General features: G+C 51.4%; 1 protein-coding gene across 1 annotated transcript; it reads right to left on the reverse strand.

The window, feature by feature from the left end:
• Positions 1-1,684: 1,684 nt before the first annotated feature.
• pex5lb (peroxisomal biogenesis factor 5-like b) lies at positions 1,685-18,625 on the reverse strand. Its single transcript, XM_008402651.3, has 13 exons — positions 17,613-18,625; positions 11,441-11,537; positions 11,096-11,308; positions 10,186-10,306; positions 8,349-8,421; positions 7,939-8,037; positions 5,148-5,270; positions 4,488-4,631; positions 4,341-4,411; positions 4,064-4,273; positions 3,755-3,920; positions 3,513-3,670; positions 1,685-3,438 (listed from the first exon to the last, which is right to left on the reverse strand). Exons 1-13 carry the CDS (start codon positions 17,625-17,627, stop codon positions 3,240-3,242), a joined length of 1,689 nt encoding a protein of 562 aa, XP_008400873.2. The 5' UTR covers positions 17,628-18,625; the 3' UTR covers positions 1,685-3,239.
• Between the last annotated feature and the right edge of the window lie 18 nt (positions 18,626-18,643).

An 18,643-nucleotide genomic window follows, 5' to 3' on the forward strand; every position in this document is an offset into this window, starting at 1 on the left:
GCTGACCTCTGACCTCTGGGTTCAGCTATGAGCTTATTGTTACCGCTGATTAAAAAAGCCTTTAGATATGAATATATATGAATATGGTGAGTCAGAAGGTAAAACAGAGCAGATCCTCCGACGCCCTGAGGAGAAATACTGACAATATTTACTCACTAATAACTTAATAAATAGTTTCACTGAGTATTATGTATGTATTTACCTGCAGTTTAAGCCCCGCCCCTTTTGCTGTCACCTGAGCTTTTATTTTGGTGACTCAGTAAAACCTCCCGACTCGGCTCTGCGGCTCATACGGACGTTAATATTCAAGCATTAATAAATATTGATGAAACTACGGAGGCCTCTGGGGGTCATGACTGCAACGTTTGCTGGTTTCCAGTCGGTTCCAAACGTTCTCATGAAGAGCCTCACTGAACACCTGCTTCTTCTGAACTGATTCAAATGGATTCATTCAGTTCATGTTTGTCTGACTGAGCAGGTTGGGATGGAAACTTCAACCGTTCAGGTGATTTATTATCCTGATGACTCAGATAGTTTGGATGTAATTTGATTTTTTCCTTCTTATGGAAAGTTTCTGTTCATATCAGAGGTTTGTGATTCATTTCTACCGTAAAGAAAAAGATATAAAACTTCAGATATTTCACATGGAGACATGGAAAAACTTCCTGAAAGCCTCAGATTAGAGCAGAGAGTAAGACGGCCCAGTGGGAACGGGGCCCAGTGGGAACGGGGCCCAGTGGGAACGGGGTCCAGTGGGAACGGGGCCCAGTGGGAACGGCCCAGTGGGAACGGGGTCCAGTGGGAACGGGGCCCAGTGGGAACGGGGCCCAGTGGGAACGGCCCAGTGGGAACGGCCCAGTGGGAACGGGGCCCAGTGGGAACGGGGCCCAGTGGGAACGGGGCAGTGGGAACAGGGAAGTGCGTACAGGGTCCAGTGGGAACGGGGTCCAGTGGGAACGGCCCAGTGGGAACGGGGTCCAGTGGGAACGGGGTCCAGTGGGAATGGCCCAGTGGGAACGGGGCCCAGTGGGAACGGGGCCCAGTGGGAACGGGGTCCAGTGGGAACGGCCCAGTGGGAACGGGGCCCAGTGGGAACGGCCCAGTGGGAACGGGGCCCAGTGGGAACGGGGCCCAGTGGGAACGGGGCAGTGGGAACAGGGAAGTGCGTACAGGGTCCAGTGGGAACGGGGTCCAGTGGGAACTTGGCCCAGTGGGAACGGCCCAGTGGGAACGGGGCCCAGTGGGAATGGCCCAGTGGGAACGGGGCCCAGTGGGTACGGCCCAGTGGGAACTTGGCCCAGTGGGAACGGCCCAGTGGGAACGGGGTCCAGTGGGAACGGTCCAGTGGGAACGGCCCAGTGGGAACGGGGCCCAGTGGGTACGGCCCAGTGGGAACGGGGTCCAGTGGGAACGGGGCCCAGTGGGAACGGGGTCCAGTGGGAACGGGGCCCAGTGGGAACGGGGCCCAGTGGGAACGGCCCAGTGGGAACGGCCCAGTGGGAACGGGGCCCAGTGGGAACGGGGTCCAGTGGGAACGGGGTCCAGTGGGAACGGGGTCCAGTGGGAACGGGGCCCAGTGGGAACGGGGCCCAGTGGGAACGGGGCCCAGTGGGAACGGCCCAGTGGGAACGGGGCCCAGTGGGAACGGGGTCCAGTGGGAACGGGGCCCTGTGGGAACGGGAACGGCCCAGTGGGAACGGGGCCCAGTGGGAACGGGGCCCAGTGGGAACGGGGCCCAGTGGGAACGGGGCCCAGTGGGAACGGGGCCCAGTGGGAACGGCTTCAGTCATAACTAGAGGTGTGCCGATCGATTGGTCACCGATCATAATCAGCCGATTTCCGTGAAAAGTGTATGATCGGTGATCTGCGATCATTGTCTCTTGTTGCCGATCACCTGCATCTCATTTCTCAGCCTGCCTGTGCAGCTGGTCTCCTCTTTCCTTCACTCTGCAAACGCGCAGCAACAAATCCTGAGCGATGTGGAACTATAACTATGACGCACTGAGTGAATGGGGACGTTTGCGTGTTGCGGCGGAAAATTGAAGCAGGTCAAAATGCATCAACACAATGAAGCTAATAGACATAAAAACAATGTTATACTTGACATATGGAGGATCAGATAGCAGGTAAAGCAGCACAGCTACAAACACTCACCCGGATTAGCATGACGGTCAGAAAGCTAAACAAATAACCCGCTAAATGATTTAAGTCTTGAGCTGCGATGTAAGACGCTGGTTCTGCTCTCGCTATTGAACCGCTGCTACGCTACAGGTAGTAATATTTCACAGACGGAGCGCCGCTTCTGCTCCACCTGGTAGTGACTCTCACACCGAACCTCTGCTTAAAGCTGCAGCATCTAACCTAAAAAATACATTTTACATTAAAACTTTCGCTGTCCTAACATGAGACAGATAATCTCTAATAAAATAATCGATCTCCTCCCTGCTCTGCATAATTACTCCGCTCAGTCAGAAACAGCCACTCAGAACTAGCAGTAATCAGCTAGCCGCCATGCTAACAGGAAGTTTTCATTCAGTAACTCTGTTTATTGTAATGGATCCTGTTTTTGCCTTTGAATGTTAAGTTTTATACTTTAATCTTTTTGGCAATGTTGAGGTTTTATTTTGGCTCTTTGCAAAATTTAGGCTCTTCAGAGCCTCCATATGTTATCAGTCTGTTAAAGATAGTTTTACTGATAACAGGACAATTTGCACAATGCCTTTTTGTTTAGTTTTCTTCTTGGAAAAAGTTATTAAAAACAAGTTTTTGTCTAAATTGAGGTGAATTCATGGTTCCTTTTCCCACATAATGTAACCGGTAGTGTTTATGATAAATAAATAATAATTATGTGATCGGTATCGGTGATCGGCCCTCATGGTTGATCGGTATCGGCAGGAAAAACCCTGATCGGCACATCTCTAGTCATAACTGAGCAGGACGTCACTGCGTCCCCATGTCCCCTCTAGGCCTCCGTACTAAACGCCGCTGCTATTAATACAAACTCTTCTTCGTTCTGATCCCACGTCTGCGCTACAATCCGCTCAGCTTGGAGCTGCTGACGGGGTCAGAGGTCAGGCTGAAGGCGCAGGACTTCCTCTGACATTTAGATACAGAAGGAGAGAAAATAGCTCTGCTGACAGGTCAGAGGTCAGGGGGCGGAGCTCCAGCAGAAGGTCCTCCAGGTTAAAGGGTTGTGCTTCAGGTGCAGCGGCGTTCTCGTCCTGTGACCTCTGACCCGGTCACAGGTCTCCGCCCTCCAGGGTTCTGGTCAGCAGGTCCAGGTCCCCCAGGCTGGCGGCCCGGTCCAACCCGGGGTCGTCCATCATGGAGACGGCGATCCGCAGGGCGGCCCAGATGTTGGTGGACATCTGCAGCTGGCTGCAGCCCTGGCTGCACCTCTGCTGCTTCAGAGCCGTGATGAAGTTACTGACAGCCTCCCTGCAGAACCAGAACCAGAACCGGGTCATAAACAAGCCTAGGTCCCAGTAAGCGGGCTGCTGGGGCGGCGGTACCTGAGCGCGCCCAGGTTGATGCAGCTGATGCCCAGGTTGTACCGGGAGCGGATGAAGCCGGGCCGCAGCTCCAGCGCGCGGCTGTACGCCTCCACCGCCTCGGCGCTGCGGCTGCCGTTAGCCAGCGTCGCTCCCAGCCGGTTCCACAGCAGGTAGTCCTGAGACGGACACAGGAAGTGAGGTCATCATGACATCATCAGCCTGCCGGGGCCCAACCAGAACCAGCAGCGGTCCGGTGCTACCTGCGGTCTGACGGACAGCGCGGCGCTGAACGCCTCCACCGCCCGATCAAACTCTGAGCTCAGGTTGTACAGAACTCCGAGTCCGGTCTGCAGGTCCGGATCCACGTTATCCACGTTCAGCTGCGCCGCTTCCTGGAAGAGCAGCAGAACTTCCTGCAGCGCCGAGCTGAAAGAAAAACATCGGCTGTATTTACGCAGCGCCACCTGCTGTTTGCATCTGCAGATTCCTCCTTGGACATTCGGAGTCTCCCGGGCCAACCGGACTCCTCCGGGCCGTCACGCTGACGTCCAGCTCAGGTGTTGCGTTACCTTGCGGGTGTGGAGCCGCTGGGGCCCCTGCGTGGTGTGGCTGGGGAACCCCGTAGCGGACTCCTGCTCTGGACCAGGTGTCGGTATCTGTGGTTGTGGCCGATCCAGCGGCGCAGAGCGTCGCAGGCCTCCGGCAGCTGGCTGCTGTTGGTGAGGCTGGCGGCGAGCGCCATGAGGGCCGGCAGGTTGTTGGGGCGGAGCTCCAGACACCTGCAGCAGGTGAGCAGTTAGTGACCTTCACCAGAGCTGAACAGATCAGACAGGAAGCTGGTCTGACCTCTGCAGCGAGGCGATGGCGGCTTGTTCGTTCTCGTTCTCAGCCTGAGTCGTTCCCAGCATCTGCCACGCCTGCAACAGGAAACAGTCACCGGTGAGTCGCGATGGTCAGAGACTGGAAGGCGGCAGAACCCAACCAACGGGTCACCTCGGCGTCACCGGGGTCCTGCAAGATGGCCGCCTCCAGCAGCAGGACGGCAGCGTTCAGGTCTCCCTCTCCAGCTTTCTCCTGACCCTCAGCGAAGGCGTTGGGCCAGTCAAGGTACGGGTTGGTGGCGCTGAACAGGTAACCCTGCAGAACCACAGAGGTCAACAGGAAGTACCGCCCTGCAGAACCAGAGGTCAACAGGAAGTACCGCCCTGCAGAACCACAGAGGTCAACAGGAAGTACCGCCCTGCAGAACCAGAGGTCAACAGGAAGTACCGCCCTGCAGAACCAGAGGTCAACAGGAAGTACCGCCCTGCAGAACCACAGAGGTCAACAGGAAGTACCGCCCTGTGGTGGTACTTCCTGTTGACCCCATCAAAACCAGCCTCCATCCTCCTAATGTTGCAAAATAAAAGCCCTTCTGCAGGTGAGCTTTTATTGTGAAACATCCGCAGGATGTTGGTGGCGGTCTGCTTAGACTGCGTCACCTCGGTTGCCATGGTGACGTAACCCTGAGCCACGACAGGATTAGAGGATTAGGGCCGCTGGCCGTCTGGATGGAAGCTGCTGGACTAAAGCTGCAGATTAACTCCAGATCAAGGCAGTGATGCATGCTGGGAAGCTGCAGGAGAAAACCAGGTGACATCATCAGGGCGTTACCTTCTCCACAGGTGAGACGGGGGGCGGGGCCGGCTTCTGCTGGCTCGCCGCCTCCTCCAGCCAGTCCCTGCGAGCAAGCTCCTCCCACTCCGCCTGCATCTTGTCCCAGAACTCTGTGTCCGACTGCAACAGAACCCGACCAGAACCCGATCAGAACACCAACCAGAACCTGATCAGAACACCAACCAGAACCTGATCGGAACCTGATCAGAACACTGATCAGAACCAGACCAGAACCTGATCAGAACCAGACCAGAACCTGATCAGAACACCAACCAGAACTAGATCGGAACCGGATCAGAATTCGATCAGAACACTGATGGGAACCAGATCGGAACCAGATCATAACATCAACCAGAACCCGTCCAGAACCCTGACGGTCGTCTCAGAACATTGCAGTGAGCTGGTTCCACCAAGCGGCTGAACTACGCCCCCCTGTGGTCAAACTGGTCCCTGCAGCAGCCTGGTTCTTCATCAGGGGTCTCCCACCCCGGTCCTCAGGGGCTCCTGTCCTCCATGATGAGACGTTTCCCTGCAGCACCTGGAGACTGAGGAAATGATGTCATCATTGGAAGAGCTGGCCCTGAGGACCGGGGTGGGAGACCCCTCAGATCTGAGCTCAGACCTCTGACCGACCCTCTCGGATCAGAACCAACTGAACCGCCGACTCAGCAGATGGAGATCTGATCTTCTCCAATTTCAGTCAGCTGAAATCTGAGAACAGGAAGGTTCTGGTCAATCCGGTCAGAACCCGATCCGGTCAGAACCCAACACCTCCCTCATCGATCTGTTTCACTGGGTTCAAGGTCTGCTGATGCCTCACCAGATGCACTGGGACAGACAGGTCCAGACCAGGTTCTGTCAGGTCCAGACCAGGTTCTGTCAGGCCCAGATCAGGTCCAGACCAGGTTCTGTCAGGTCCAGATCAGGTCCAGACCAGGTTCTGTCAGGCCCAGACCAGGTTCTGTCAGGCCCAGATCAGGTTCTGTCAGGTCCAGACCAGGTTCTGTCAGGTCCAGACCAGGTTCTGTCAGGTCCAGACCAGGCCCAGATCAGGTTCTGTCAGGTCCAGATCAGGTCCAGACCAGGTTCAGACCAGGTTCTGTCCCACCAGGAAATCCTTCTGCATCAGCAGGAAGTTCTGGTTCCAGCAGACCAATCAGGAGCTTCCAGTCAGAGCAGCGATGTGATTGGTCCACTGAGGCGAGCCGGTGGGAGCGCCAGTAAATCTGACATCACTTCCTCTCCTCCTCACTGGAACCGCACCAGAACCAGAACCAGAACCAGGAGGAGGTCTCAGAGCCTCCGCCTGGATAATGGACTTTACTGGACCAGAACCTGGAGATTAGGTCCAGATATCGGCCTCCAGGTGGTGCTGTGGTTCTGGTCCGGTTCACCGATGCGTCGGCGCTGAGACCAAACCGGGTCGGTGGGCGTGTTGGTTTCAGCAGGTCATGTGAAACAGGAAGTGTTTCCAAACTGAGGTTTCCTCAGTGGGACCAGTTGGATCTCACAGTGGGAAATAAAGGTTTCATCCGGTTCTGGTCCGTTTCTACTGGATCTGAACCCAAATTCAGCTGAAACTCTTAGTTTACCTTCATGTCATGTTCTGCAGGTTAAGTGTTGCACATGTTTGACTAAACCGTCTTATTGAAATGAATTTCAAAGCTGAGGCCTCATGAGGATCCAGATAAACTCAGATATCAGCCGTTCTGCAGGTTCCTGCTGCTTTCATCAATCATCTCACATGTATTCATACTTCATCTGTTCTACAGCAGAAATTCTCTCCAGAGTGCAACACACTACATTTCCAAATGTTGGAAAAATGTATTTTTTAATGAAAATTTGTGGAAAAAAAATAAAAACTTCCACAAGAATCCTCATTCCGAACACATTCAGTTAAATGTTCACATTATTTATTGACTGAATATCAAATATAATTTACATTTAACTGAAGATATGACATAATATATAACATTCAATAAAATACAAAGACTTAAATCTTATTGTATAGCCTAGGTCAGAGGTTCTCAAACTGTGGGGCGCGCCCCCTACGGGGGGCACCGTGCCATTGCAGGGGGGCGCAGGAAGCCGTCTGGATGAAAACAAAAGAAAACCTGAACGCTCCATGCGCTGGGTGTTTACCTTAGAACGGCCAACAGTAGAGGCTTCCACAGATCTGTGTCACTTTCATCAGCAGTTAAAACTGTTTCATCCGTTGCTAACATGAGCGCTACGACGCTGGGTTTACACCTGTGAAGGAGACCTGCTGCTGCTGGGCGGAGCTGCACAGGTGTGTTAGGATCATGAACGTTTCAGTTTTTCCCCCAAACTAACCGACTGAGATGAGTGAAGCTGCTGGATGCAGGTACAGTTAGCTAAAAGCTAAACGATGACCAGCTAATATCAATACAGCACCTTAAGCTTGATAACAAGTAGCCTGCAGGCTGCTGGTGCTGCTGTCCATGTTCAGCCGGGCTGAGTAGAGCAGGGAGAATCACACATATCGTTCAACCAGACAGCTAATTGTGATCCACAGGGGGGCAGAAATAGAAACCACTGGACGAGGTCATCAAATCACTACGTTGCCTGTAGGGACTTTTAATGTCCAGCAGGTGTCAGTATTCAGTAACACAGTGTCGGTACAGTTTTGTTATGGGTCGAAACGCTTCAAATACTAGTTCTGGTTCTGACATGGGCTCAACTGTCCATCTGCTGACAGGAAGTCGCTGGAGGGACACTTCCTGTCACAGGTCAGGGACGGACGGCTGACACAGCAGGCGGGTCTTACCTCAACAGCCGCCTTTGCACGGACGAACTCGTCCTCCAGGGACTCGTTCCTGGCCAGCAGAGAGCGAGTCCGTCTGCGGAGTCTGGACACGCTGCTGTCCTGCAGAGACGGAGACAGAAGTCATCCAGCGGTCCAGTCAAAGTAAACAGAAGCCAGCTTTATCCCCTGCTCCCTGAACTCCACACAATCTGCTGGTCTCTGAGAACAGCAGGGACACCCACCGGGTTACCATGGGAACAGGACGGCCCTTCAGCCTAGTGATGGGGGTGATGTCACTGGATGGATGCTGAACAGACTGATGGTTGGATAATGACATCCAACCACGGAACCCACAACTGCTCACCTGGTACCAAGCTAGAACCCGGTACCGAGTCAGGCCCGGTTCCTCAGCAGAATCTAGTGGCACCAACCTGGTTCTGAGATAAGAAGTCCAGATCGTCCAAGCTGCTCTTCATCAGAGGATCTCTCCTAAACTCTGCAGACCTGGAGACAGACAGACAACCTCCAATCAACCTCCAATCAACCTCCAATCGACCTCCAATCAACCTCCAATCGACCTCCAATCGACCTCCAATCGACCTCCAACCTCCAATCAACCTCCAATCGACCTCCAACCTCCAATCAACCTCCAATCGACCTCCAACCTCCAATCAACCTCCAATCGACCTCCAATCCACCTCCAATCGACCTCCAACCTCCAATCGACCTCCAATCTCCAACCTCCAATCGACCTCCAATCAACCTCCAATCGACCTCCAACCTCCAATCAACCTCCAATCGACCTCCAACCTCCAATCAACCTCCAATCGACCTCCAATCCACCTCCAATCGACCTCCAACCTCCAATCGACCTCCAATCAACCTCCAATCGACCTCCAATCAACCTCCAATCGACCTCCAACCTCCAATCAACCTCCAATCGACCTCCAACCTCCAATCAACCTCCAATCGACCTCCAATCCACCTCCAATCGACCTCCAACCTCCAATCGACCTCCAATCAACCTCCAATCGACCTCCAACCTCCAATCAACCTCCAATCGACCTCCAACCTCCAATCAACCTCCAATCGACCTCCAACCTCCAATCAACCTCCAATCGACCTCCAATCCACCTCCAATCGACCTCCAACCTCCAATCGACCTCCAATCAACCTCCAATCGACCTCCAACCTCCAATCAACCTCCAATCGACCTCCAACCTCCAATCAACCTCCAATCGACCTCCAATCGACCTCCAATCGACCTCCAACCTCCAATCAACCTCCAATCAACCTCCAATCGACCTCCAACCTCCAATCAACCTCCAATCGACCTCCAACCTCCAATCAACCTCCAATCGACCTCCAACCTCCAATCAACCTCCAATCGACCTCCAATCCACCTCCAATCGACCTCCAACCTCCAATCGACCTCCAATCTCCAACCTCCAATCGACCTCCAATCAACCTCCAATCGACCTCCAATCGACCTCCAACCTCCAATCAACCTCCAATCGACCTCAAACCTCCAATCAACCTCCAATCGACCTCCAACCTCCAATCAACCTCCAATCGACCTCCAATCGACCTCCAATCGACCTCCAATCAACCTCCAATCGACCTCCAATCGACCTCCAATCAACCTCCAATCGACCTCCAATCGACCTCCAATCGACCTCCAATCGACCTCCAATCGACCAGGTGAGTGTTTAAAATCTAATTTTTATTTTTAACATCCACATGGCTGAAGGAAAGAACAAAGGAAGATCAAGCAAAACGTTTACGTCATGTTAGCTTTAGCGACACAATGTTTACATCATGTTAGCTTTAGCGACACAATGTTTACATCATGTTAGCTTTAGCAACACATAAACCTTTTCCACCATGTTAGGTTTAACCCTAATGCATCAGCAACATGGTTGATGCATGAAAACATCAGAAACACAAAAGAACAGCATGGAGCTGACAGCAAACATGTCGGCTTCTTCTCTGGAACCACTTTGATGAAAAGCTACTCAGTGTTGGTGCTCTCCATAGTTACTGCCCCCCGCAGGCTGCTGCTGGAACTACAGGTCAGCTCTGCTGCCCCTACAGGCTGCTGCTGGAACTACAGGTCAGCTCTGCTGCCCCTACAGGCTGCTGCTGGAATTAACCAGCGTCCTGTAAATAAATCTGAGGAGAGAACCGGGTCGAACCAGAACCCAGAGAAGAACCAGCCGGAACGGTCGGCTGCCGCTTCACGGGTCTGGCTTGAGGCGGGTCGGTTACCATAGCAACTCGCTGGAGGAGTGGTGGGAGGTGCATCTGGCCTGGCAGCGTCTGCGCCGTCCCCCGTCCTCCAGGTCCAGGTCCATCTCGTCCCACTTGTCCAGAGGAGAGGACAGGCTGACTGGGAAGACAAGCAGAGAGAGCAGATCCTGACCTCTGACCTCAGCGTGATCTGTGAGCTAAAACAGGAAGTTCTCATTAAAGTAAAAGCTCAGATTAAGGTGTCGTCATGACGACTGGCGGACTTCAAAGCTTTTAACTAAATGAAGCTGCTGAGCCTCAGGATGAACCAGAACCTTCAGCCGGGTCCAGAACCTCCAGCTGGGTCCAGAACCTCCAGCTGGGTCCAGAACCTCCAGCCGGGTCCAGAACCTCCAACTGATTCCGGCTGGGTCCAGAACCTCCAGCCGGGTCCAGAACCTCCAGCTGGGTCCAGAACCTCCAGCTGGGTCCAGAACCTCCAGCCGGGTCCAGAACCTCCAGCTGGGTCCAGAACCTCCAGCTGGGTCCAGAACCTCCAACCGGGTCCAGAACCTCCAACTGAGTCCGGCTGGGTCCAGAACCTCCAGCTGGGTCCAGAACCTCCAGCCGGGTCCAGAACCTCCAGCCGGGTCCAGAACCTCCAGCTGGGTCCAGAACCTCCAACTGAGTCCGGCTGGGTCCAGAACCTCCAGCCGGGTCCAGAACCTCCAGCTGGGTCCAGAACCTCCAGCCGGGTCCAGAACCTCCAGCTGGGTCCAGAACCTCCAGCTGAGTCCGGCCGGGTCCAGAACCTCCATGATGTTCTCTGCAGAATCAATGAGGTCCATCCGAACCAGAACTCCTGGGTTCTGATGGACCTCAGAGGGAACCTGTCTGCTCCTGGCAGCTGAACCAGAACCGATTTGGACCTGGTACCGGTCCGTCTTACCCGAGTCCAGGGACGTCCTGTCAGGGGTTCCGGGCCCGGCAGGCCGGCGCTCCAACTGGACCGGGACCAGCTCCGTCTCCTCGGTTCTGGTTCTAGTCTTGTGCCGGGGGCTCCTGGACCCGGCCGTCCTCCTCACTGGACTCTTGGCGACCCGGTGGTGCCGGGTCTCTGCCGGGTCGCTCAGGTCCACCAGGTCCAGAGCCGTGGACAGAACTGCAGCAAGACAGACAGGGCATCGGGTCAGAACCGGGTCAGAGCTGCTCCGGTCCAGTTCAGGGAAACACGATGCGGCCCGACCCGCAGCAGGTCAGAGGTCATTAGCAAAGCGGTTCCTGCTGAGCGTACCTGCGGGGTTGGAGGTCGGGGGTCGTCCGCAGGCGGCCTCGCTGCGGCTCTCTGCCAGGAAGTCATCGATGGAGGGGCTCAGCAGGGGGCGGCTCTCCTGCAGCAGGCAAACACACGGCTCCGTCAGCCAATCAGAGCGCTCAGCTCGACCTCTGACCTTCAGAGCGGCTCCAGGACTCACTGCAGCCTGGATCCATGTGACCCGAGTCTGAGCCACCAGGCGGCGCTCTGACCCTCAGTGAACTCTGACGTCACAGCGCCCTCTACAGACCTGCGTGAAGCTGACACCCCACCCACGTCAAAAAATCCAGCAAATAGTCTGAATGGTTAGTGCTCCGTTTGTGCAGGTTTGTGCCGTTAAAATTTTCGTTTGTGCAGTTTTGGTTTCTGAGATATTAAACATTATTTTTTAGGTCATCTAGAGTTCACCATCCCCCCATATCGCTCCAAAACAAACCAAAGTGGGCTAGTTCGTTAGTGCTCCGTTTGTGCAGGTTTGTGCAGTTAAAATTTTCGTTTGTGCAGTTTTGGTTTCTGAGATATTAAAAGTTATAATTTTGGCCGATGACGTCACCATCCCCCCATATCGCTCCAAAACAAACCAAAGTGGGCTAGTTCGTTAGTGCTCCGTTTGTGCAGGTTTGTGCCGTTAAAATTTTCGTTTGTGCAGCTTTCATCTTTGAGATATTAAAAGTTATAATTTTGGCCGATGACGTCACCATCCCCCCATATCGCTCCAAAACAAACCAAAGTGTGGGCTACTTCTTGTAATTCTTCAGATTCTCAGCTGTTGTACAATGTGTACATTTTGTTTTGAACTTCAATAAAGACTTAGAACAAGAAAAAATGTGTCTCATTTCAAGAAATGTTTTAAGATAACAATGTTTTTTCACGAACGTAGCGCACAATAATTGAATCCTGCTAATAAAGGACATGCAGCCTGACCCTGACGTAATGTGTATAACCTGTTCAACTGTGCTTTGATTTCGGAGGTGGTCTGAAGAATTATATTCACATTGTTGATGTACTGTCTGCTGATTATGCAGCAAACGTGTAAAAAAATTACATGAGCCTATAAAGGCCAATTTGCTAGTTGAGCATTAATTTGATTTTACCTTGTTAAAAAATCAAAATCGGGGTTGAAAAAATTCCAAAAATGACTTATTCAAAACGATTTGAGACCGCTAGAATATTAACGAGAGGTTGAAATTACACTTGCTCTGCAAAACAAGATGGGAGGGGGGGGGCAGGAGGCTCACTACAGTGTGGGTGGAGCCAATCCCAGTTGTGTGAGAACTATGTCAAAGTTCGCAAAACATGTCTCCTTGAAGCCCATACACATTTAATTTAAGAAATTGGATGAAATGAAAGTCGTTGCATTGAAACTATATTTACTAAATATTAAGTACATTACTTGGATGAACTTTGAAATAATGACACATTTCCGTTTTACTCGGCAAAATCTTTGCTCAAGCAACTAGCAAATTGGCCTTTATAGGCTCATGTAATTTTTTTACACGTTTGCTGCATAATCAGCAGACAGTACATCAACAATGTGAATATAATTCTTCAGACCACCTCCGAAATCAAAGCACAGTTGAACAGGTTATACACATTACGTTAGGGTCAGGCTGCATGTCCTTTATTAGCAGGATTCAATTATTGTGCGCTACGTTCGTGAAAAAACATTGCTATCTTAAAACATTTCTTGAAATGAGACACATTTTTTCTTGTTCTAAGTCTTTATTGAAGTTCAAAACAAAATGTACACATTGTACAACAGCTGAGAATCTGAAGAATTACAAGAAGTAGCCCACACTTTGGTTTGTTTTGGAGCGATATGGGGGGATGGTGACGTCATCGGCCAAAATTATAACTTTTAATATCTCAGAAACCAAAACTGCACAAACGAAAATTTTAACTGCACAAACCTGCACAAACGGAGCACTAACGAACTAGCCCACTTTGGTTTGTTTTGGAGCGATATGGGGGGATGGTGAACTCTAGATGACCTAAAAAATAATGTTTAATATCTCAGAAACCAAAACTGCACAAACGAAAATTTTAACGGCACAAACCTGCACAAACGGAGCACTAACCATTCAGACTATTTGCTGGATTTTTTGACGTGGGTGGGGTGTCAGCTTCACGCAGGTCCTCTACAGGCAGCAGGTCACAACCGATAATACAGAAATCAGAACCGAGCCTGCAGACAGAACGCAGCCTTGGTTCTGGTTCTGGTTCTGACCGGACCGGACTTTAACAGGAGTCATGACATCATCCTTCAGCTGATAAACGACAGAATGAAGCCTTAATCAATAAGGGTTAGAGGAAGAGGAGGAAGAGGAGCAGCTGATGAAGAGGAGCAGCTGGGGCTCGGCACAGTGATGAAGAGTGTTTAATGTTTCCTCACTCTGTGTTTCAGGGTCAGCCGGCCGCCTGTGAAGCCGGTGTGTGTGTGTGTGTGTGTGTGTGTGTGTGTGTGTGTGTGTGTGTGTGTGTGTGTGTGTGTGTGTGTGTGTGTGTGTGTGTGTGTGTGTGTGTTTCTGCTGCGGCAGCATTTTAACTTTGGGGGGATCAGATGCTCCTCTGTCGCTTCAGACCCGGTTCTGCTGATCAGACCTCTGACTCCCTCTGGTTCTGGACTCAGGCCCGGGACTGAGATCCATTGATCGGTTATGGATACGAGGAGCTGATCAGCAGAACTGATCGGTTCTTCAGGTTCTGCTGCAGATTCTCTGTTTGGTGAAGGAATGTTTGTTCAGCAGAACGTCCGTTTATTTTTAGACCAACACACACACACACACACACACACACACACACACACACACACACACTGCCCCGGTCACCCTGACTGTAACTACAGGAGCCTGCAGAGGACACACCATCTGCTGCAGAGGAACCAGAATCTCAGGGTTCCTCCCTCTGCTGCAGGGTCAGAGGTCATCACATCCAGCTCACTCAGGAGGTCAGAGGTCGTCATTAAACCTACAGGAAGCTGGGGTGAGGAACATCACCTTTAGCTCCGCCCACATTCAGTGGAAGGAGTCATCGGCGTCATGCCAGGCTGCTGCCCTGAGTTCTGACTGACAGGCTCAACTTCCTGCTGTCCAGGTTCAGTCACACCTGATCCAGATCTATGGTGGAGTTTTCCTGCCATAATTGACGAGCACACATTTTCATTTTGAAAGAAGGACGTCACATCCTAACCCTGGTGGTGCAGCTCTGTGCTGCCTTCAGGAGAATGGGACATCAGAGCATCATCCATAAAACTTCATGTGGCATTTATTGTTCAAACCAGAGCTTTCAGTGGAAAAACTAAAGTTCCTTTTAATACAAATATGAGACAGAAACATGGATTATATCTTTATATAGACCTGACTATTGATTATAGATTAATAGTTTTACTGGACAGAAATTACAAAGAACAAATCTGGTTCTTAATCAAATCCTAATGAGTCAAAGTGTCATGGAGTCATCAGCCTGATGACATTAACACTGACATGAACAATAATATTGAAGAAATAAATATATCAAATCTGATTAAAACATAAATAAGTGATCAGTTCTTTACTGTTATGGTCTGTAAGATATATTTATTCTCAGTACTAGATGTGGTCTCAACAAACCCATGGCACTAAAACAATATTATTTTACCTTTTATCTGGAAATAGTGTCTGTTTATTCTTGCCATACAGTCTCTGTATTAATTATTGCTCTAAAGGTCTTGCCATACCAGTTTATTCCTCTGTATTTACTTTAGTTTCTTAGTTTATTCTTGCATTTTGTTCTTCATTCATTTCATTTAGTTTCCTTTGATTAGTTTTATCCTCTCTTGGTTTATTGCTATGTCCACTTTAGTTTCTTTCCTGTTGCTACATTTATTTTATCGTTTATTCACCATCAGTAATCTTCACTCATCACCTGCTGCGCCGCCTAATCGTCATGTTTCACATCATGTGTTGATTTTTCACTGTTCAGCGTCAGATTCTCTGTTTTTATGCCATAATTCACATCTAGTTCGTTGCTCCGTTTCATGTCCCGCTTCTCCTGTTTCAGAGTTTTGCGCAATGTGAACGTCTTTTTTTAACTCCTTAAGGTGCAGGGCGGTGGGGAAGCGTATCGATGGGGAAAAGGCAGACTGACATAAACCTTTTAAAACAACGGAAACAATTTCTGCATTCTGATTATTAAAATTCAAAGGTGCTGTGGTACCGTTTCAAACTGGACCACTTACAGCACCGACTTTAACTCTATAAAATGATCTGACCAGTGAATCACAGCGCCGTCATCAGCCGGTGTGACGCTGAACTGATGCGGTGAAGCTACCATCAGTTCTTGGCGCAGCAGAGAACATGCTGTTCATTTTGCGGCATGATTTAATTTTACACAATACAGTTTTTAGCAAGTAGATCAAAGTCTAAACTGGTATTGTTGTGCATTTCAGATGTAAGGTTTACCTTCAACCAAACGCCCCAGAGGCATCGCAGCGCCCCCTGCCGTCCTCTGAACGCCCCGTTGAGAAACGCTGCTATAATCAATAACAGGCTCACCCGCTAGAAGGAAACAAACACACCCAGTACAACACTTTCATTCTATTGGCTGAGAGGTTGCCAGGCGACTGAGCCAAAAGGCGTTTCCAACAGCGAGCAGAGAGTAAGTGTGAGAAGACAGACATGAAGTCCTGCTTTCAAAATGAAAATGTGTGCTCTTGGATTATGGCAAGAAAATTCCTCCATACAGAACCAGATCCTGTGTCAGCTGGGCTGGAAAGCTCTTCCTCTTCCTGTTTGTCTCCTTCCTGTCTGGTTCCAGCGTATCTTCCCGTCACAGACGTGCGCTCTGATTGGTCGTCCTTAGTACAAAGACTCGACCCGAACTCCTGATCAGTCAAATCAGAACCGGATTGGTCAGACAGAAACAGATCTGATAGGATCTGAAGGAGTTCTTGAATTATTCCCTGAGGGAACCAGAACCAGAACAAGGACCAAGACCAGGATCCGTCTGGAAGAGATGGCAGACTGCAGGAGGAAGCCAGAAATCAGCAGGAAGTTCCATTAGAACGTTCAGGGAACAGAGGCAGCGTTCCTGAACGTTCCCGCAGCGTTCCTGAACGTTCCCGCAGCGTTCCTGAACGTTCCCGCAGCGTTCCTGAACGTTCCCACAGCGTTCCTGAACGTTCCCACAGCGTTCCTGAACGTTCCCACAGCGTTCCCTGAATGTTCATGCAGCGTTCCTGAACGTTCCCGCAGCGTTCCCTGAACGTTCCCACAGCGTTCCTGAACGTTCCCACAGCGTTCCCACAGCGTTCCTAAATGTTTCACTGCGTTCCTGAACGTTCCCGCAGCGTTCCTGAACGTTCCCGCAGCGTTCCTGAACGTTCCCGAACGTTCCCGCAGCGTTCCTGAACGTTCCCACAGCGTTCCTGAACGTTCCCACAGCGTTCCTAAATGTTTCACTGCGTTCCTGAACGTTCCCGCAGCGTTCCCGCAGCGTTCCTGAACGTTCCCGCAGCGTTCCTGAACGCTGCACTCTGACGTTAGGAGTCATGATGAAATTTTGTGGAATGTTTGGGAATATTGTTGTTTCCCGGACGGAGTTCTTCAGGTCCAGTCCGGTCTGGTTCCACTAAACCCAAACATGAAGAACTGAAGGAAAGTTCTGATCAGATTCCTGATAAACGACAATCAGGACTGGAGGATTCGGCTTCCTGTAGAACCGCATGGAGGCGACGCTGCTATCTGGATCTGGACCTGGTTCTGGTTCTGGATCTGGTTCTGGTTCTGATTCTGGATCTGGTTCTGGTTCTGGATCTGGTTCTGGTTCTGCCTGCTTCATATTTCTGGTCTCAGTGGTTAGAAGTCCAACCCATCTTGGTCCACTGGAACCAGAACCTGGTTCAGAACCTGAACAGATTCAGGAACTGAAAGTTCTGCTGGTTCTGGTTCCGATCAGAACAAACTCAGTTACTTCAGAACCGGGTCAGAACCACATTTACGTCGTTTAAGGAACCAAGAAGCAAATAAATTCGGGTTCTTCTCCCTGACCCGGTTCTCTAGAACCCAGTAGTAACCTTGAGTTTCGGAACCGGAGGAACTTTCCTGGCTGGGTTCCGAACAGAACCATCCCTAAGCTCTCTGGGTTCTGCTAGAGTTCTGTTGGGCTCACTCACCTGGACTTGGTACATGGTTCTGTCTGCAGCCGCCGGCGGTCCACTTTGACACGGTTCTGCTGCCCCGAACCGCCTGTCCGACCCGAACCTCCCTGACTTCTGGAGATGAATGACGCCGTCTTCGATTCCGTTCCGGTCCCGGTCCGCTCACCGCGCTGGTCCCGGTTCCGCCGTGGTGTCACTGTGGTCCAGGTCCAGTTCCTGGTTCGGTTCGGCTCCGCGGCAGCTCTGGGCTCCTCGGTGTCCGAACTTCTTGTCGCTCCGCTCAGCTGGAGGCGGAGACGAAAATAAACCGAGCGGAGCCGAACTTGGCCGAACAGTTCCGAGGGCTGCAGACTCAACTTCCTGGGAGGTTTTCATAATAAAAGCCTCTCGAGGAGCAGCTGTCGATGATCCAAGTTCTGGTCGGAACCAGGTCCAGAGTAGAGGTGGATTCTCCGGGTTTGGATCACTGGTTCTGGTCCAAATGAGATGAACCACAGTGGGTTACAGGTCGATATTCTGGTTTCTGGTTCCGAGCAGATCCAGACACCCGAACGTGGTTTGGTTTTCGCAGAACGGAACCGAGGTTCTGTTAGAAGTTTCACACAAAACCTCAGCTGGTCTGCAGGGCAGGCGGCCGGTTCCGGTGGCGGGGGAGGACCGACCGGCCGGTTCCGGTGGCGGGGGAGGACCGACCGGCCGGTTCCGGAGAGGACCGCCTCTCTGTTTGCAGCTTCTTCTCCACAAACCTTTCATTGACTCTAAAGTGAAACATGGCCGCTGCATTTTAGTGGCTGGTTTGTAATAAACCATTAACTTCACTCGGCTCACATCTTGGTGGTTTTATTCCAGGTTAAAGCGCCATTGCTGCCCAGTTCTGCTTCGGGTTTTACTTAGATCGGTACCAACTGATCCTCCTGCTTCCCGGTCCGAACCGAACCGAACCGAACCAGCTTGATATTGATGGAGAAGAAAGATTTAAGTCTGTGAAGGGCACGGCGCCCTCTGCTGGTGAGATTGTGGAGGTGCAGTTCCAGTGTTTAGGTTGC

The sequence above is a fragment of the Poecilia reticulata genome, chromosome 17 (assembly GCF_904066995.2).
Source record: "Poecilia reticulata chromosome 17, P_reticulata-male-v2, whole genome shotgun sequence".
Classification (NCBI taxonomy): domain Eukaryota; kingdom Metazoa; phylum Chordata; class Actinopteri; order Cyprinodontiformes; family Poeciliidae; genus Poecilia; species Poecilia reticulata.

Coding starts and splice junctions, on each gene's coding strand:
- pex5lb (XM_008402651.3), bottom strand. Junction 11,309..11,440: donor CCCGACCTCCAACCCCGCAG/GTACGCTCAGCA, acceptor GTCTTGCTGCAG/TTCTGTCCACGGCTCTGGAC. Junction 5,271..7,938: donor GTGCAAAGGCGGCTGTTGAG/GTAAGACCCGCC, acceptor GTTCTGTTGCAG/TCGGACACAGAGTTCTGGGA.